This window comes from Doryrhamphus excisus, linkage group LG14 (assembly GCF_037039965.1).
Source record: "Doryrhamphus excisus strain RoL-2023G ecotype Guam linkage group LG14, RoL_Dexc_Guam_v1.1, whole genome shotgun sequence".
In the NCBI taxonomy this organism is placed as follows: Eukaryota; Metazoa; Chordata; class Actinopteri; order Syngnathiformes; family Syngnathidae; genus Doryrhamphus; species Doryrhamphus excisus.
In genome coordinates, this window is record NC_136370.1 from 4,147,188 (window position 1) to 4,168,335 (window position 21,148).

The window sequence follows — 21,148 nt, forward strand, 5'->3', positions numbered from 1 at the left end:
TCCCGCCCCCGATATAGAGAAGAGAATGTCATCATGGTTTGTCACCATGGGGAACGTGAGATGGAAGAGCTAACAGCTCTAACCTGGCATTCTCAGTCCCGTTATTATGTGTTTATGAGCAAGGTTGGAAAAACCCTGTTAGTACCTTGGTCGCTGTTAACTTGCACACACCTCTTTATCAATAAATTAGTAGATCAGCGGGTTGTCCTTGAATGGTGACCTCTGTAATGCAATTAAATTGGTGCATTCGCCAGGGTGGGCGATGATCCCAAATGTGAAATTCTTCAGTGTGTTGAAATAACAGGAAGTGAAGGTGTGTTTACACTTCATTCACCTCTAGACATCACAGGAGTGGTCAGAGGAGCTCACACTGTTTCTTTCTGTCTGGGGGGGTGTCCCATGTGGCTTCATCGTCACTCCTTCCAGGAAGACCTCCACGCGGTTTCCTTTTATAGAAGCTGAACACAAAAGACTTGCCGTCCACTTCCTGTAAACAGCTTGTCGTAAGTGTGTGTGCATATGTGTGTGTGTGGTGCTCCTGCTAGTTGATGATGATGATGATGTAGCCCTTTATTCTTGTCACTTATACAGAAGAACAAGTGAAATAGTGCAATCATCCATCCATACATATACAACATACTATGTAGTGAGACAAGGGGTGACAGGACGGGATGATTGGGCGATGGGGGGGGACAACACTAGGAGAGGGGAGGGGGAAAAAACCCAACAACTCCAAACTAGACTCTTAAATGAAGGAGCACAGTGTGGGGCTGTTAAAAAAACCTCGGCATACAAATTGGCATTGTTCACACACATAGACACAAGACCAGCGCCACGAAGGGAAAATAGTCCCCTCGTTGGGGGCTTTCGCAAGTGCAGTGTTGAGGAAGTGGGCTTTCTTGGATGAGTGCCAGCCTACATGTGGGTGGAATAGAAAGCACAGTGATGATGATGAAAGTCTGAGATAGTCTGAGCCGTCCAGTTTGCTTGGGCATCATTTGAATTTGAGACTGTTCTGGTTCCTCGTTTCTATTCCGGTTCCTAACCATTCTCGATTCCTATTTTTTCAGGGGCAGGGTGATAAAAGTTTGCATGGTTTAAATGAGGGATGGAATGTCTGAATGTCTTCATTATTTTTTTTAATCATTTGAACTTTTTATGAATGACTTTACTATGAATTTCTCACAGGGCTATTTATTACCATTATATAAATATCAAACCATTGAACTCAATAAATGCTGCACGGTTAGCGGAGTGGTTAGCGCACAGACCCACACAGCTAGGAGACCCAAGTACGATTCCACCCTCTGTGTGGAGTTTGCATGTTCTCCCCGTGCATGCGTGGGTTTTCTCCCACATTCCAAAAACATGCTAGGTTAATTGGTGACTCCAAATTGTCCATAGGTATGAATGTGAGTGTGAATGTTGTTTGTCTATATGTGCCCTGTGATTGGCTGGCCACCAGTCCAGGGTGTACCCCGCCTCTCACCCGAAGACAGCTGGGATAGGCTCCAGCACCCCCGCGACCATTGTGAGGATAATGAAGGAAAATTATTGAATGAATGAACTTAATAAACATAAATGTTTCCAAGTCTCTTGGCATAGGAGTATACGTTCACAAATTATTTTCATTTTTGAAAACCTCACAAAAAAACAAAGTATAAATTAACCGTGTTAGTCAGTCCAATTAAACTGTATGCAGAATATCAAACAAGTATCGTAAATGGAGCAACACTTTTAAGGCAAGGTCTGGTCGACTTCCTGGCTAATGCTAGCGTTCACGTCCAGCACCGTCACACACTGTCGATGGTTGAAATGGATGAATACAAACGCTTCCTGCCGCTTCTTTGTTGTTCGCCATCTTCTTTTATTTCGGTGGAATATGCTGTCACTTTTTTCCCCTCAGCGGGCTGGTTGATCACCAAAAGCAGGTATTGAAATGTTAATCCTGGTTCCCAACAATGCTCCATGCCCAACCCTCATGTTCACCCCGTTGAAAATGTACTCCACAACTTTGCCTTGGATTACGTACGAAAGAAGTTTCGGTAATGTTTTTAGTCATCAAAATACAGCAAGATACTGTAAGTATTACAACTTATCATCAATGTACCTGTTCTTGTATGATCACAGCATGTATATCAAACAAAAAAAACACCATTAGAGGTTTTTTTAGAGGGTTTCATAGTCGAAATAGGTGTATCCTAATGACGAGCCTTGTTAGTTAGCCCATATTAACTCGTTCTCTCTTGTTATAATGCACAGGAAAGGGAAAGAAATTCATGTTCATGTTTCACATAAGGATTGTGAATAATGGGCAAAATTCCCCAAAAGTGCAGTCTCCCTTTAGCAAAGAATCATGAAATGGTTGAAAAATTAAACACCACCAAAGGGAAAAGACAGCTGTAGTCAAAAGTCACAATTTTACAAGAATAGACTGATTATTTCTTCTTATTAAGAAGAAGAATGCTATTTTGGCAGTGTATCGTTGATAAATATGTATACCTTCTTATATAATCTACATGGCCCACACTGGGAAAGGTTTGGACACTAAGGCTAGGCTAAGCTCTGCTTGTGTTACATGCTTATGTACTACGACATGGGTGTTAATGCAGTCATTTAACCAGGTTTATTAAATTTAATTGATCTTGCCCCTGTATCTGTATTTATTGGATTTTATTTGAGGGAATATCGATGTACTCTATGTGTAAACGTTAGCAGCAATAACCCTGTAGCTGTGAAATTCCTATACTGGGAGAGAACGTGTCCCAGCTTGACCAGCATTCTCACACATACATACACACACACAGGCAGACGGTGAGTTTGAAATTGCACATGAAGGCAAGCTGCAGTGGGACTCATTTTATCCAGCCTGGGCAAGAATACACTTGTCCCTCGCACTGTCGCTGAGGAATGAGACAGCCGGCTCAGACCTGCCCTGAAAAGACCGACAGAGGGTGAAGGGTGCAGGACGGTGCTGAGTCGGTTTGGAGGCAAATGCAGGTGAGACGCAGTGTCACGCGTATTTGCTTGGACTGCTCTTTGTGTGCTCCTGGTCTTCTGTAAGACACAGAAGAGGCAGCAGAAAGGTGAGTGCAGGGTGCAAGGTGGAAGAACATCTGGGGAGTGGTCATCATTGACATTATTGGACTGCTTGTTAAGAGAATGTACCGGAGCCGACATAGGTGGAATGAAAGCCTTTTTTTAGTGCTGCTTCAGTGCTTGGCCACATAGTGCTTCCTGTTTCCCTTTGTGATGGCACCCGAGAGAATGTTGCGGTTCATAAAAAGGTTTGGACTCTAATGGTGGTCTTTAAAGGTGCAGAGATGCTTGAGATAAAGATTCACTTGTCGTGTTCTATTGTGTAAAACATTCCTTGTGGTGATAACAACATCATAATGTGGTAAGCGGGCCAAAGCATGTTGTCTTCACCTCTTTCCTACAGCAATACCTTCATTTAGTTGAATTTCCCCTTGTCACCACCATATGGCCTATTCTTGACTGACATACAAGTGTAAAAAGAAGTTTGTCAGTCAATTATTAAGCTACTGAAAACAATAAACTACTCATTAACTTACTAATGTGAATTAAAATGCAGAGTTGGAATAGCTGGAGGGTTTTTTAGAGAAAATGAGGACAAAAACAGTAATATTTTTAGTATAAATCAAGATATTTAGAGAAAAAATTGTATTTTAATCAGAAAGATGTTGCAATTTTTCAAGAATAAAATTGTAATATGAGGAAAAAAGTCATTTTTAATCATGTCATTAGCACAGAGTTGAAATATTGAAACAAATGAAATATTCTTTTTGTCATAATATGAAAAACGAAACAAAATTTGTTATTTATGGAAGATTAGCTTGCAGAAAAGAAATATAAAATTACCAGAATGAAGTCCAAACTATTACAGGAATAAAGTCATGTCAAGGAAATTTACAAGAAAGTCGAAATAGTTGGGAAAATATCAAAAAGAGCAGAAATGGAAAAAAAGCTGTCATTTTATGATAATAAAGTCTAAATGTTAAGACAACAAAGTCACAATTTGATGAGAATAAACTCAACATTATGAGGAAAATTTTAGTAGCTTAAAGTGGAAATATTAAAGAAAAAATAGGATGTTTTTTCATTCATTTTATACCGCTTATCCTCATGGGGGTGCTGGAGCCTATCCGAGCTGTCTGTGTACGGGGTACACCCTGGACTGGTCGCCAGCCAATCACAAGGTACGGTAATGTTAATGTTACGAAAATAAATTTACAAAAAATATTTCAGAAGAAAATTTTAATATTTGGAATTTTTTAATGGCAAAAAGATGCAAAGCTGAGATACAGTTTAAAAAAATAAATAAAAAGATAACTTCTTAGCATATTTACATGCGTTGCTTTGCAATATCTACGTAAGTGGCCATTGCTTACTTTTGATGATGCATTTTGTTGTTTTTTTTCACCTGTGTGGCCCTCACTGTAAAAGTTTGGATGGTTAGCTAGTGTGAGCTAATATAGTAGGCTACATCTTCAACCAGCGAAGATGTGTTATGCATTACAACATGCAATACACCACTTCATAGTGGACAGCTTTGTCAAAGAGCAGGCGTCGCTACACATCTTAAAATAAAGCCTCCACCTGTCAGCTACAGATGTGGAGCTGTAAGTTTGATTATTTGTTTTTTCTTCAGCAAACAGGCTAACCTAGCATGATGTGGCTGTTAAAATGTGAGTGTTGCATCACACTAGCGTGACATCCTAGTCTTGCTAAGGCTTGTGTCCTCCCGGCAATGCTACATTTGTTGTATGTGATGAATGGCATCTATTACACGGGCAATCCCAGTACTGTATTGACCTAATGTTTTGTCCCTGTGGAAAACTGTATAGAAATAGTGAAAAGTGTAAGTTCCTTAAAAAAGATGTCATTTCCTGGCGTCTGTTCAATGAAGACGAGATCACTTCTGTATCCCTCACACCAACCTCATGCCAGACTGCTACAGCCGTCCTTGTTTCCTTCCTCATTCATTCGCCGCTGTGAACGAGACCCGACTCGTCACTAGTCGCCCTGCCCCGCTGCGATTTCTTTTAAGCTTTCAATGTTTGTTTGCCTCCCGTCAGGTCCAAGCGTGTGTAGATGTGCGACAGCGGAGTGTGTGAGGACAAGCCCCCCGCCCCCCCTGTCAGGATGAGCAGCCAAGGAGGAGGAGCCAAAGACCCCCAGTCGACCAACCACAGCTCTCGGCCACTTCCGTCTGTGCCGGAGGAGCGGAAGTCCAGGAACAAGATCATCTCCATGTTTGCCTCTGAGAAAGGTGAGAAGACATGCACGTGCACAAAGGAAAGACCATTATTAGTATCAACTTTGTTTTTTGTCCCATTTTGTTTTTATTTTCCAAATATTTTAACTTTTTCTTTAATAGTCTGCATACTTTTTCTGAAGATTATGACATGATTCTTGTAATATTTACATATTTCCCCCAACCTCCATCCATCCCTTTTCTATACTGCTTATCCTCACTAGGGTATGCTGGAGCCTATCCCAGCTGTCTTTGGGCGAGAGGCGGGGTACACCCCAGACACCTGGACTGGTCGGCAGCCAATCACAGGGCACATATAGACAAACAACCATTCACATTCATACCCACGGACAAATTGGCAGTTGCCAATTAACCTAGCATGTTTTTGGAATGTGGGAGGAAACCGGAGTGCCCAGAGAAAACCCACACATGTACGGGGAGAACATGCAAACTCCACATAGAGATGCGCAAGCGGGGAATCGAACCCAGGTCTTCCCGATCTCTTGACTGTGCGTCCTTCTCATAATACTAAAACTTTAAAGTATTTAAAAAAAACGAATGTTATTTTTCCTCATGATATTAGATATTAATTTATGTTCGTAAAATTGCGACCATTTGCTTGTTTTGATATGTTGACTTTATTCTGGTAAAATTACAGCTATTAAAAAAAATTTAAAACAATTTCAACTTTCTTGTGAATTTTCTTCGTGTAATAATGACTTTATTGCCACAATATTTTGACTTTATTGTAGTGACATAATTTTTTCCACCACCAAACATTATTGGGTGAAAAACCACAGTGTTAGTGTCAACCTTTGTTCTTTTCTTGCCGTAAAATAATAGCAACTGTTTTTCTTTTTACAGTATTTTTGTGTGTTGTTGAAAATTTCCGTCTTGTCTCTCATAATATTTTGACTTTATTCTAGTAATATTAATTTTTTTTCTGCCACCAAATCAAAATTAAATGTATTAATATTATTTATTATTAATACTTTATTTTACCAAGTTCAACTCTATGCTACGAAAGTTACATTATTTTTCCACACCATATGATGATCTCGTAAAAGGGTGCCTTTTTTCCTCATTAGAATCCAACTTTCTTCTCTTCATATTTTGTTTATTCATGTAATTGTTTCAACATTTTTCTTGTAAATTCTCTTCTAATAATTATGACTTTATTCTAGGGATGATCCGATCAGGATTTTATGCTGTCGATACCGATAATCCATGAGAGAAATCAGCCAATACCAATACCAATCCCAATCACATTATTGTTTAAATGTGTTTCAATATACTACTGGCTATATTATGGGTCACCAAGGTTGCAGAACTTATATCACTCTGACAAAGACAGGAAGTCCCACACACGGCAGACATGCTTCTAGTGGATCGGTGGAGGGCATCGCATTTTAAAGCAAGTATCGGCCGATGTCGATACTGTTCTTTTGCACTGATACCAATTTGTGGCCAATTGTCCGGAGCACCCCTACTTTATTCTCATAATATTTTGACTTTATTCTTGTACATTAACATTAAAAATGCATTATGCATAAAAAATGAGGTTATTTTCAAAATAATAAAATTACAGATTTTTCTTGTTATATTACAACTTTTTTCTCTTAATATTTTGACTTTTTGTTGTAAAGTTACCAGTACTGCTGATTTTCCAATTTTTTCTGCAAATGGCTCCCGGCCCACACATTGGACAACCCTGCTCTAGAGACAAATACTCTCAAGTACGTCATGAAAGTCATTTTTGCACAAGATGGGACCTTTAACATGTAACATTGCTTTGCAGGAGGCAGGAAGAAAGACCGGGACAAGGACAGGCCGGAGATCTCTTCCCCGTCTGACTTTGAGCACACTATCCACGTGGGGTTTGATGCAGTCACTGGAGAGTTCACAGTAAGACATGTTTATACACTTTTTTTTTTACTTTCCTGTATTGTAATGCTTTTTGTATTATTATTATATCCCTATCTTAATTGATACTACTACTTGCTAGTGTAGGGGTGACGATGGAATGTCAAAATGCAGTTTTTAAGGGAAACAATTTATTATTGAGAAGGGAAAACAAAATCCAAACCTATATATCCCTGCATGAAAAATTATTCTTTTGCATACCAGGTGCATTATAATGTGTAAAAACAGCACCAAATGGATTTGTGGCTGTCCAAATGTATCTGTGGCGGGCCGCCACATGTAAATTCATGTATGGGAAGAACTGCTACAACACATGTCAACATATACAGAATAGTTTTCATAGAAATGACCCCCTTGGGTCTCATATTTTATGTCGAGAAAAATGGTCAACCGCGTACTGTATGTCCTCGTCGACTTAAGCAGGCACTTTTTACTAATAATGATAATAACGGGTTTCCACTGGATATTATTATATTTATTATATTTTCTGTTCTTAATTCCATGCTGAAAACCAATGTAACGTAGCTGAATGTGGGCCAAGCAGTTCAATATCAAGGACTTTAGGGCCTCAAGAAAAGCTCATGGCCCGGCCTTTGGACACCCCCTTCTTGAAATGAGATCTTGTGTGTGTCTGACCAGGGCATGCCGGAGCAGTGGGCCCGCCTCCTTCAAACCTCCAACATCAGCAAATCAGAGCAGAAGCAGAATCCCCAGGCGGTCCTCGACATCCTCAAGTTCTACGACTCCACCAGCGGGAAGCAGAAGTACCTCAGTTTCTCTGCCTCAGGTCGGTTCTCCTCCCCGAGTTCACACGCCACGTGTTTGGAGCTCGCGCATGCGCCGTTTCACTCATTTGCTTCGTTTCCTTTCAGATAAAGATTCTCAGTCGGTGAGTAGTCCAACTCATTTCCTATCTTTTCATTGGTCAGTCTGACACCATGTGTGCACTTGCTGCAGCCGGACAAGCAGAGTGCGACCACCTCGCCGGGGAGAAAAGATGGCGACTACGACGATGACGACGATGCCCCTCCGCCAATTGTGGCACCGAGGCCAGAACACACAAAATCAGTGGGTTATTCAAATGTCATTTTTTGCTAATAGAAGGTCATTGTTAGGGGGATTCTCAAGGTTTTGGTAGGGGAAATTGTGAAATTATTATTAATAGTCATAAATTAGTAAATAATAATATTCAAAATAAGTTGTTATCATTATTATTGACAAGTATAATAATAAATCCTATTTTTAGGTTCATACTGATATATTAATGTAAAATTTCCTGTGTTTTTTCATCAGGTTTACACAAGGTCGGTGATCGACCCACTGCCGCCTCCGGAGGGAGACGCAGCCTCCAAGGCGGCCGACAGACAGAAGAAGAAAGGAGGCAAGATGACGGATGAGGAGATCATGGAGAAACTCAGTCAGTGTCTCACTTTCATTTTGAAATAACTAAATAGCTAAACAGTTCAAGAACCCGAAGTAATATTTGGGTTTGTGTGTGTAAAAGGAACTATTGTCAGCATCGGGGATCCTAAGAAGAAGTACACGCGATACGAGAAGATCGGACAAGGGTAAGACAAAATATTTGCTTTGAGGCTGGGAACATACAATAGATCGACCGTTAAATTGAGAGCTTCATATCTGAGCTGTGCCACATATCTGATGTCCTTCAACACATCTCCGTTTTACTCGGTTATACAGTTCGAGAATTGCTGTTATTGATATTTGACAAACGTTCTCCCAGGCAATTTTAATGTAGCACTGTCTGTTTTATATTTACTTTGTCGATCAAATGCTTCAATAAGTGTTGACCGCTCTGCTGCACCTCCACACCAAGTGTATCCACTCACTAGTAGCCCCGCCTCCACATACTAGGGGACAAAGAGGCTGACAGGAGGGTTCACTGTCTCCGTTCGTTCAACTATAGAACCAGTGCTCACTGACACATGCAGAGTAATCCTCTTGTCATCCAGCCTGTGTGGTAGAGGAAAACAGGCACATGTCAATTCATAGAGGCAACAAAATTATCAACTTTTAATTGTTCATTAATTGATTTATCGATTATCATGACAGGTCTATTACTAATGTTATGCATGGTTAAGCCTGACTTTTAAGATATACCCAAACCCCTAACATTCATGATATGGAAAATGACTCATTTTGTATGTATTTTTCTAATCAAAAACAGTGACATCATAGAATGAAATGGGCATTTAGCTTGTTAAAATTCATTCATTCATTTTCTACTGCTTTTCCTCACGTAAAAAATCATTATACATTTGGTATTTTTGATCAGAACTGAAGTTGACATCCTGTCAGACTGACGTGCCCTTATCGCCTCCCCAGGGAGGCGTCTGGGTGGCACCCTGAACAGATGCCCAAGCCACCTCATTTAGCTCCTCTCAACGTGGAGGAGCAGCGGTTCTATTCTGAGTTTCTCCCGGGTGACAGTGCTTCTCACCTTATCTTTAAGGGAGAACCCAGTCAGCATACGAAGAAAAGTCATTTCGTCCGCTTGTACCCGCAATCATGTCCTTTCTGTCACTACCCAAAGTTCATGACCTTAGGTGAGGGTAGGCACGTCAATTGACCTGTAAATTGAGAGCTTTGCCTTTCAGCCTTAATGATTATCAAATTGTGCTAGTAGTTGAAGTAGTAGTAGTTAAATGTCATCGTATTGCACGTTGTTTTTAACTTCCAGGGCGTCTGGAACTGTTTACACAGCCATAGATGTCGCAACGGGACAAGAGGTATGGCCTTTATCTTGTTTTTCTACCAGTCAAACATTGGGACACATTTCTACATATATGCATGACAAACCCATACTTTACAGTGGGGGCAATCAGTATTTGGAGCTGCGCAGGACTGTGCTGATCACGAAAATTGCAAAATGTGCTGACGTAGGCGCGACACACCTGGCCTACAAAATTAGAGCCCTGTATGTTGCTCGAATAATGCTAGCTGAGCAGTTTGCACCACACTGTTATTACAAGATTGGTTTTTTGCTGCTGTGTTGTGCCGCATACTATATGGTTAATGTGGTCAAAGAAAGCTGTGTTTGTTTTTCCCATACACTCCAAATCGATAACCAAGTAAAAAAAATGTCACAGCTCTCTCACTGTTGCAGTTTTTCACTAATGAATGAGTATATGATTGCTGTTTCTATTTCATGATTGCATATTTTTGGAAATAAAAAAGCAAATTTAAGCAAATTGCATATATTTTTTGCTTATTTATGTCTTAAATCACTTATTTACTCATATAGGGTCGTACGAGTGTAAATCGGGTGATATGGGGTGTTATTTCATGTTTAGAGTGCTCTAGTAATGTTAAAAACTATAATTATAAGATCGAAAACAGGTTTCCTATGCCATCACTACAAAAATATTCCATTTATGAAGGAGGGAAAAACGAGGGATTACTGGAACAGCCTTTCTCCAATTTTCGCTTCTAATATACAACCCTGTCCTCTGAACACTTTAGCTCAAATGAGAGCATTTCCAGATGAATCTGTGAAGGTGTTTGCTGTTCCTTGCAGGTGGCCATCAAGCAGATCAACTTGCAGAAGCAGCCAAAGAAAGAACTCATCATCAACGAGATCTTGGTCATGAAGGAGATGAAGAATCCCAACATTGTCAACTTTGTAGACAGGTTAAAAACAAAACAAAAAAACATCCAAAGTAGCAGCCACCAGGCGTACGGCTGGAGCTGTTTGGTGATGTGTGCATGTGTGTCTTGTAGCTTCCTGGTTGGAGAGGAGCTTTTTGTGGTGATGGAGTACCTGGCCGGCGGCTCCCTTACGGACGTGGTGACGGAGACGTGCATGGACGAGGCTCAGATCGCTGCCGTGTGCAGAGAGGTTTGCGATACCAACACAAATTCAGAAAAGTTTAACTTGCAAGTTGACGTGAGCCAACACAAACAGCACAAAGCTTCTGGAAAATGATCTCACTCCAATAGTGCAGCATCTTCGGCCGTGTCAGTGATTCACAACAGTCTTTGTCCTCCGTTTGTAACCACGGCGCTTCAGTGTCATCATGGAAAAGCTCCACACACACACAGCCTTTTTAGTTCAGACAGAAGCAGCACAGAAGGCATTTTTATTCCAGTAGGGGACAACACTATATATGTATATGACCGACGTTTTTCCAGCAAGGCCCAGTGAAAAATGAAAGGATGCAAAAGCCGTTTTGACATTTTCTGCTGTTAAAATTTTCCAACCATTTCAACTTCCTTCTTTTAAATTTTGTCTCGCAATTATGACTTTATTTCCATAATATTTTTAGTTTATTCCTATGATATTATAACTTCTTCCCCAGCCTCCTTTGTTGAAAATTACAACTTTATTCTGTTGAGTTTGTTTCTCATATTATTACGACTTTTAAAAAATAACCTTTATTTAATACTTCATTCTATGCTACTAAAATGACAATATCTTTCTTAATAATATTACAAGTTTATTCTCGTAAAATTTTGATTTTTTTAGAATACGACTTTCTTACAATTTTTTCAACTTTCCTATGATTTCTTAGATTGTTTTTTTTTCTCTTCATAATTTGACTTAATTCTGGTAAAATTACATGTTTTTCATCTTTACATGTTACAAATTACATGTTTCAAAAGTATTTCATCTTTCCACTTTTTAATTTTCTTCTCGTATTTATGACTTTAGTCCCATAATATTCATGACTTTCCAACTTTTGGAAGCATAAAGCTTTATGCTTTGCAACTTTCCATATTGTTTTGTTTGTCATAACACTACAACTTTAAAAATAATGTTAATGTCTTTATGTCTGTTTTTTTCTTCATTGTTCTTGTAAAATTAAGACTTTCTCGTTAGATTTTAACTGATTTCTCTTAATATTTTGACTTTATTCTTGTAAAATGACATTTTTGCTGTTGTTTTTTTGGTAGTTTTCTTGTTATGTTATGTGCCACAGGTCAATAAAAAAACAGCTCTTGGGGCCACACTTTGGGAGTCAACTCTACAGTACTTAAGAGTAGTCAGTGTACAGCCTATACAACAGTGTAGGTTTACAGTCCACTGAAACTCAGCACACAGCCATGATTATGCTACAGAGTTGTGTCTGGCCTACAGTCAAGCATGTTATTGACAGGGTCACAATCCATGGCTGCATCAGTGCTGCCAGCACTGGAAGGCCACAGTTCATTGAGATTGTAAAGCAGAGCATTGCCCTTTTCTTGACAAAGTAGTCAATGTACAGCTTGTATAGTAGCATAGATTTACTACTCACTCACTCACTCACTCACAATTACTGCGCGGTGGTGGTCTCAGGTTGCATGAGTGCTGCAGCCACTTGGGAGCTGTGGTTCATTGGGGGAAATTTCAGCATGTGTTGTGTCATTCTGACGCGGAGAAAATAATCCATCTGATAGGTCATTGATTAATTAGTGTCACGTTTTTACATCCAGGTCCTCCAGGCTCTGGAGTTTCTTCATGCCAATCAGGTTATCCATCGAGACATCAAGAGCGACAACGTGCTGTTGGGAATGGATGGATCAGTCAAACTCAGTAAGCACACACATGCAAGATAGTATGTGTGTAGTACTGTAAAGCCAGGATTTTAGATACAGGTCTTGACTCTCAGACTATGGAGCACATAGTTGATAGGACCTGTATCTTAAACCGTGTCTCTCCTCCTGTCCCTTTCCAGCCGACTTTGGCTTCTGCGCTCAGATCACGCCAGAACAGAGCAAACGCAGCACCATGGTCGGCACTCCATACTGGATGGCTCCAGAGGTGGTGACCCGGAAAGCCTATGGACCCAAAGTGGACATCTGGTCACTGGGCATCATGGCCATAGAGATGGTGGAGGGAGAGCCCCCGTATCTCAACGAGAACCCTCTCAGGGTGAGTGGATGGAAGCCACCCATGTGTTTGTTATTGAGCAAATGTCCTTCATTGGGCCATGATTCCTTACTCGTTCTGCCGCTACACTGCACTCAGGCGTTGTATTTAATCGCCACCAACGGGACTCCTGAGCTGCAGAGTCCAGAGAAGCTGTCCCCTGTCTTCAAGTCCTTCCTGTCTCGCTGTCTGGAGATGGACGTGGAGAAACGAGGATCGGGCAGAGAACTGCTACAGGTATGACAGCAGAAGCCTACTAAAACACTGTACACACCAAATATGGCTATGAAGGCTTATACATTATAGTATTATTGTGTGTCTTTTGTCTGTCTGTAGTTTGTCCAAGAATGTGCCTGTGTTCAAGAAGCGCTATTGTGTGATTTACTGATTATTTTTAGATGTGTAGCAAGGCCTTTATTTCGGGGGGCTGGGGGGTATATTTTAAAAAGATTTCCTCTGCGTGGTGGCATATAGAAGGGCGGGCTCATCATGTGTATCAAGTGGAGCTGACAAGTGAGGGAGGTGACAGATTTTTCTCCAGTTTGATGCTCATATACAAACTCTTGGGACACAAATTACTGTTACAACTGTCACGGTCGGGCTTGAGAGCTTTACGGTTGGACCCCAGGATGCCGAGAACAGGACCAAATGCAGGTAAAATGTTGAATTTAATGATAATAATTGCAGCAGCAGGATAAAGCAACTCAGGAAGCAGACGGACAAATGATAATGATCCCACCTCGGGAGAAGCACTCACCTGAACTAAATAGACAGAACAAATTAGGGACAGGTGTGGGTGATAAGCAACAGGAAATCAAATACAAAACAAGAGCATCTAAAATGGAAACTAAAGCCCAGAGGGGGAACATAGACAAACTGTCACTTGGGAACCTACACAACAACAACATCATTAAGAAATTTTACATGAGCTGTTGTAGAAGAAATTTTCCGCAACCTAATTGAGGCCTCCAAGACCACTTGTTTAAGTAAATTTCATCTACCCAAGCGTATTCGTTAATCTCCACTTATGAGAAGGAATAAAACTCACACACTAGTACAAGTTAACACTATGTATTGTATAACAAGATCAGACAGAATAATTTCACAAAAACACAGGATCCTGGGCTGAGTTTCTCTTCCAATGTCCGCCTGCAGCCTCCCGACGATAAGAAGGAAAGTCAGCCCCGATTCTTGCATCCCAGGGCTTTTTGTAGATCTCCTCAGATGGGGTGGAGTTGGGGGAATGTGTGGGGAATGGACCAGAATCCCATTCCCGGACCAGATACTTCCTCCTTCACCCCGTTATCGTTATTGCCTCCAGGGTAAATGATCGTAAATACCTAAGACCCTCCTGGCCTTTTGGTTCTCCCCCAATGACCTCTGCAAAGACAACAAGAACCACAACACAGGATATTGTGCCCTGACATCCGTTAACTGACCCTTTACTGGTACAGGTCACAGCTTGACCTGACACTCATCTACCCTAACTCAAAGACCACTATTTAAAAACTAAATTTGGCTACAATTCCCCCTTTGGACCACAGCTTATACTGTGGTCCACATCCCACAGGCATACTATTTTCAAGAGTAGATGTTGTTTCCTCCAAAGTGTTTGGAACCACAAACTTCTATTTCCTTCTACCAGAAGAAATGTGACGTTCTTACTGTCACCCAGTATGGGCCTATCCATCTGGTCTGCGTCCACACTCTTTTTTTTCAAACCTTAAGTACACCCATGGTGAGAACACCCCTCGTTCTCAGGACCCCCTTTTGCAGTATCAACAACCTGTACTGAAACTTTTTACTCACCAACCTTTGTGATGCAACAAGTGTCATACATCATTTTCTCCATAACATCCATGGGTCCTGTGACAGCAGTAGGTCCAGGAAACTGCTGACATCCAGTGAGTTCAAATGGTGTGAACCTCATCTGGATCTTTACGGCACATCCAACAGCTATAAGAGCTAATGGAAGTGTATCAACCCATTTTTGTATCCTGCATATTTTTGCTATTTCATTTTTACATTTTTGATTCATTCCGTCAACCTTACCTCAGCTTTATCTACCATCTATGGATGACACCTGTGTGTCCTTGTGTGTATCATTTATTGTTTACCTAATTGTCCAAGTCCACGTGCCTCGTCCGGAGCAGCTGAGCAGAGGGGACAGTGCACCCATCACTAGAAACCCAAACTCCATCCTTGTTTTTTACTACGGCTCTATGATAGCCAAAAAATGTTTTCTTGTGCTTCTTACAACACTATCTAATTATGCCAACTTTGATAACATACCTTCAATCTCTAAAACAACTATAACTCTAAAACAACTGCAATTTTGAATTGTAGCAAACTACTGCCTGCATTTCCTAGGGAGATAAGATCACCCCCTTTAGCATGTCCTCTATACCTACAACCAGGCATTTTACAGCCTCAAAATGTCCTTATCTTCTTTTCTTGTTACGATTTTCTATCCTACTTTCTCCACTGTACCAACTCTTAACGTATCACACGCCACCCATACAACATTACTTTCTACCTTCTGAGAGCTCCAGCCCTCTTATAACTCCCCTTAGTTCAACTAAAAAGTCTACTTGTCACTTGCTTTGCCTCCATCACTTTCATGTTCCCATCTTCACTTGCTTTACCACCATCACTTTCAACAACCCATCTGTCCATAGATCTGCTCTTGCCTTTGTTTCTTCCATTACCTTCTCTGTACCCAGATGTGGGACCCCTTCCTGTATCATCACAGCCATATTATAGATGTACTGAAAGTGTAATGTAAACCGCGAAACTATACGTTGTGAGTTCTATCAACAAGTGGGACATGACGTTTACCGTATTTCAAAAAAAAAAAATTTTTTCCAAGTCCTACTACATACCAGGTGGATGTAACAACTCAAGACTCAAGCTGAACGCTAACATAGATAAAAATCGTTCACTTACCCACATCCCCCTCCTGAAAAGAACACCTTTTACTGTGTGTTTTTTTCAGTATAGGATGTAAGTCGACCACCGAAAAAAAAACTTGTTTGAGAGCGATGTACGATTCCTGCCACTTGGGCATCAACACCAGTGCAGCAAAAAACTTGCAAATGGCCTGAGCGTTGACCAAGGCTCGAAGAGTGGTCAGCTCACCATTATTTGCAACCAATAAGCAGCTGACCAATGCTGCATACGCCAAATGGGAGCCATGATACCTCGTGACTTCATGATGTTCCATGACAGTAAAATTAACAGCTGATGCAGAAAGTGAGGGAGAGAAGAAAACACACTAGATTATTATGGAAGCAAAATGCTTGATTCCTAAAATCACATTGAGGAGAACCTATCAAACACACATCGTCCTCATTCCTGTCATAATTCAAAATACTATGTAACGAATCAATGAGAGGTGTAAACAAGTGCAGGCTCCTACGCCATGGGGACCACTTAAAGAAGAGAAGACTTCCAGGCTCGTCCGGCATCCCCGGGGTCAAGGCTGCCCAATAGATCTGCACACTGATCACTTTATGCAGTAATGTCCAATGCCACCATGACCTTTGAACCCAGTTGCCCTTGACCAGTTCAGCTATAGTCCATTGGGAAACGTGACCTGTAGCCATCTTGGTCCACATAAGATGCTTGCCCCTTGACAGTTGGTGGTATGGTCAGCAGAAGTGCGGAGGGAACCTCAGAGAAGCCCACAAATGGGACTTTTCCTGTGCTGAGCTTGAGAGATGGAGGAAGGCTGCTGATGGTGGAGTACTTTGCACCAGTGTCAAGCATCATTGATAGCACAGTTTTATCTCCAGTCACAGGGATGCATGGGTCTGCCAAACCATGCATGCCGGGCTCCTTGCCCCCCTTTTTGGTGTGAGGGGTATTGACCTCCCCCTCAGGCAATGGCTTGGTTGAATGGTTCATGATTGAAGCATGTCCCCTTGAGGACCTTGAATAGTCCATTGCTGCTGATAAGACTGCTGTCCTTATTGTTGTTGAAAAGCATGTCGTGGGCAGGTCATGGCATCCACATGGAGGGAATAAGGTGGTATCACTGGGCATTCTCTCACCCGGTGAGCCATGGAGCCACAGAAATAACAACTTTCTCAACCAAGTCCCACTGCACCCCCACCTCTCTTACCTCTACCATGACCACGCTGAGCCAGAAACTTGTGCAAATCCCTGTGGGGCTTGAATCCTGTCGACAGGTCCCCATATGGGAAGTTCTGGTGGTAGAGGAGCCCAATCAGACTTTTGGTATGATGAATGTTTAGACACCATTTGTTTTTCAGCCTTGGTGGCCCTTGAATTGTCTCGCTTCGCTCCCTGCACCTGCAAGTGTAACAATTCAGTTTTCAATAATGTTTCCTTTTTCTCTTGTTCCTTTTGCTTTTCAGCATGTCTAAGCAAATGATGCAAAAAATGTTTTTTCCACTCGTTGTGTGTTGCATCAAACATATTCGGGTCATCTTTCATTGCCACTGCGACGGGGTCTGGTGCTCCCGCCAACACTGCTTGTCTAAAAAGGTTACGCATCATGTCTGTTGTGTTTGGATCAGCTCCTGGTCCTGGTCATTTCAACCCACTCGCGAAGACACCTGACAAGATAAGTCATACCAGTTTCACCAAAAATCATAGAAAAAGTACATTGAGCCAGGAGAGAAGTGGAGGGCGGATAGATACGTCTCAGAACTTGGCCCAAATTGCCCATTATACCACCTGTGACCTGTTCACCGTCTGCCATTTCATCAATACCAGCCTGTTGTTGCACATCCCTCAACTCACTGAGGGTCAATTTTACCCCCAGGATGGCTCGAAGGTTGCCAATTGCGGTTGTAAAACCATGTGTTGACTCTGTAATAAAAAGTGCACCCCCAGAGGATGGTGAGGGTAGTTTTTCAGCAATACATGTACGATCTGTGATAGAAAAAGGCACATAGACAGGGTGAGGGCTGTGTGGTGATGCAAGAAGGGGTGCCTGTATGTTCATCTCTGATACTTCTGACACACACGGCAACATCTTAGCTGTCCTACTTGCATGACGCTGAGTCCTCCGCTTTATTGTCTTCTTACTGCCCGTCTGTATACTTCCTGTACTCCAATCTCCTTTTAACTCCCCATCTGAACCACCTTCCTCTTCAACCTTCTCTTCTCCAACCTTCTCCTGACCGATCCACAACTTATCCTTAACCTTCCTTATTTCCTCATGCTGATACTGTGTTAGTAATTTCAATCGTTCAATTTCCTTCATTAATTGTTCCTCCTTTACTGACCCCCTGTAGAGGCACTTTTCCTTGGCCTCTGCCCGTTCTGGATGTTTGGCCTGTTCCTTTAGGTCAGTTAACATATCACGTGCTTCCTTTTTCTCCTTATCTGACTCCAAACCGCTAAAGGTGGCCTTATAATAAGGCCACACTTCTTCCAACTGTGATCTCCACACCTTTGTGTGTGCATTTACTTTATCCATGTTAACCTTAATAAATTCATTCTTATACATAAACTCCGTCATCTTTCCCCTACTTACCTTCCAAGTTTTGCGATTTTTTTTTTGTTATTTTCTATACACATACACACACGACGTCTTACACTCATGCTTCAGTGGGCTTTCACCACAGGTTCAAAACCTTCCCTTGGTACTTTAGAAGAATTACTAAATTCTTCTGGGCCTCCAACCCATCTAGGATTTATTTTATACCACAGGTCCGAAACCTCCTTTGGTGCTTTTTAGAGGAATTGTTCAAATTCCTCAGAGCCAATCGTGAACTCTGAAAAAACTCAAAACCACCTGTCAACCTTTTGGAAAATGAATATCTTCCACAGCAACTTAACACACAAAATGTATACCTAAGAAATATACAAACATGTAGCAATCCAAGATTAGAATTGAAAATAACACAATTTAAAGTTTACCCAATAATGCATTTAGTGTGACATAGAAAATGGATGGATGGTGCTACAATGTTGCCTCTGTTCACCAGAGGGAGGCTGATGAATTTAAGCGATTATATTGAGACTGAGTTTTTAAGTAATTGAAGGGAATGTGTAACATTGAAAAACGAGGAACGTAAATTAAATCAGTTGAGATTTAGTGCACCCCGGCTTGTCACAGTTGTCGCTTCAAGATGCAATGAATCAACAATCAATGTGTAAAATGTAATAATTTATGCCCATCCATAAAACATAGCATATTTGTGTGTGTGTCTGCAGCATCCTTTCCTGAAGCTGGCAAAGCCTCTGTCCAGCATGACTCCCCTCATCCTGGCGGCAAAGGAGGCCATGAGGAGCAACCGCTAAGTGGATGTCGGAGAGGAGGGCATGCCAAGAACACCATCCTCCTTTGACTAGCATCAGCCACTGTGTTTTGTTTTTTTTTTTACTTCTGCCGGCATTCCTCTCCCGTTGGTTGAACTCACATCACCTTTGTGCCTTGTTAGTTTTAACCCTGCTTCACATCCACACTGGCACATGTCATTATATCCAAAGATCAAACGTGGTGAAATACCAGCACACATACTTGTGCAGTGAACAAAGTGGAATTACTGTACATGCATTTTATTGGCCCCTATAGCCCTCACTCACTCATTTACTTGGGTTACATTTGATTCAGTGGTGTCAGATGACATGCACAAAGCAATGGGGACAATTGGTAGCAAGGTTCGTCTGAGACTGAGTCTCTAAACCTTTCCCCATGGAGGGCTGCATACAGAAAAATGAAAGGACGCAAATTCTACTTTGGTATGTACATTTTGCACTGTACAGAACAATCCAATGAGTAAAAATCTGAAAAAAATGACATCTTAGCTTTTGTGTTTAGTAACAAAGCAAATTAGTGTGACTAATATCTAATGTATTTGTTTAATTTTCAGAATCTGGCCCAAAAAGTACTGCGTTACCACCACTAAAATGGCCCTTGGGCCACACTTTAGACACCATCTGAGAGCAGCGATGTCAGTGCCGTTTTGGTGGTAAATTAAGCCATAGCATATGATTTTTTTTTAAAGGGGACCTATTATTCTCATTTTTCAGCTCTGTATATATAGCTACACACAATAACCAGAACAGAAAGCTTTCTAGAACTTCCATGTATGTACCTATTCCAGCTGTATTTCTTTGGATTTTGTGCTTCCCGCGAAAATAGGGTGCCATTTTGTTCCACCCACCGCCTGCCTCCATGCACACCCACTCATCTGTGGTTGGTCAACTCCCAAGTGCTCAGGAGGACTTCCGGATAGCTGCCCAACCCAACTTTATAGTTGATAATAAATGGCCCATGTTCACGAAACAGCCCATTGTGATATGCCATTCATAGATTAAAATCTTTTCCTTTTGCTGGTCAGGAATCAGGAACTCCAACTGTTTGTGTCATTAAGAATTGTAAACAAATGCAGCTTTCCCTTACATTTGAAAAAACACTTTGTGGGAGCCATTACTAACACGTCAACACAGAAGCAGAGCTTGGGGAAGGGCAGAGTGTAGCGCATGCCCATATAAGGAAGCGGCCCATGTGTGACATCACAAAACTCCAGTTTAACCTCACCTTCTGAACTTCTTTCAGGGCTCCCTTCAAAATACGCAAACCATATTATCTGAAACTTTGGCATGATTTAACACAAGAATACAACATTCTAACTACATTTATAAGTCAGAAAAGTGGAAAAAGCATAATGGGTCCCCTTTAACATTAGGAGCCATGCGAACTGCAAACACTTCCCAGAAAAACCCTCCAATTGTCTTAAAATGGGATGAGTCGTGGAATTCAAAGTGTATGAAAATGTATGTGCTTAACTGGATTTTTTTATGTATAATACGGAACGGAAAACAGTGAGCAATGAGACAATATATTTCATTTTACCTGCCTTAAATGACACATTTAGCCCTGAAAATACCTCATCTTTCTGTCAGTTTGGACAATCAAAGTTTTGGTGTAGTAAAAGCTGCACATTAACTCACAACATTAGGCTATGGACCAAAATATTTCTGTGTGACTGATGGAATAATTAAAAGTGGTTTATCATGAAACAAGTGACTGGAGTGGAATAAAATGTTTGATAAATTATTAATATTGAATTACATTGTCTTGAGTCTTAGTTGGTTATTTT

The 21,148-nt window shown here is 41.2% G+C and overlaps 1 protein-coding gene across 3 annotated transcripts in view; it reads left to right on the top strand.

The window, feature by feature from the left end:
- Window positions 1-21,109, top strand: part of LOC131140462 (serine/threonine-protein kinase PAK 2-like) — a 22,466-nt gene extending 1,357 nt beyond the window's left edge. Inside the window, exons 1-15 of one of the 3 annotated variants that reach the window (XM_058090919.2) lie at window positions 2,824-3,086; window positions 5,100-5,293; window positions 7,077-7,183; window positions 7,841-7,988; window positions 8,074-8,090; window positions 8,159-8,269; window positions 8,495-8,618; window positions 8,706-8,769; window positions 9,900-9,948; window positions 10,737-10,849; window positions 10,940-11,057; window positions 12,632-12,731; window positions 12,874-13,070; window positions 13,167-13,304; window positions 19,257-21,109. In XM_058090919.2, coding sequence (XP_057946902.1) covers window positions 5,116-5,293; window positions 7,077-7,183; window positions 7,841-7,988; window positions 8,074-8,090; window positions 8,159-8,269; window positions 8,495-8,618; window positions 8,706-8,769; window positions 9,900-9,948; window positions 10,737-10,849; window positions 10,940-11,057; window positions 12,632-12,731; window positions 12,874-13,070; window positions 13,167-13,304; window positions 19,257-19,343 — 1,551 coding nt within the window. In that variant the 5' untranslated portion in view covers window positions 2,824-3,086; window positions 5,100-5,115 and the 3' untranslated portion in view covers window positions 19,344-21,109. Of the gene's footprint in view, window positions 1-2,823; window positions 3,087-5,099; window positions 5,294-7,076; window positions 7,184-7,840; window positions 7,989-8,073; window positions 8,091-8,158; window positions 8,270-8,494; window positions 8,619-8,705; window positions 8,770-9,899; window positions 9,949-10,736; window positions 10,850-10,939; window positions 11,058-12,631; window positions 12,732-12,873; window positions 13,071-13,166; window positions 13,305-19,256 lie in introns of those variants that run through there. The other 2 variants (XM_058090921.2, XM_058090918.2) reach the window with 2 other exon arrangements.
- Window positions 21,110-21,148: the final 39 nt, after the last annotated feature.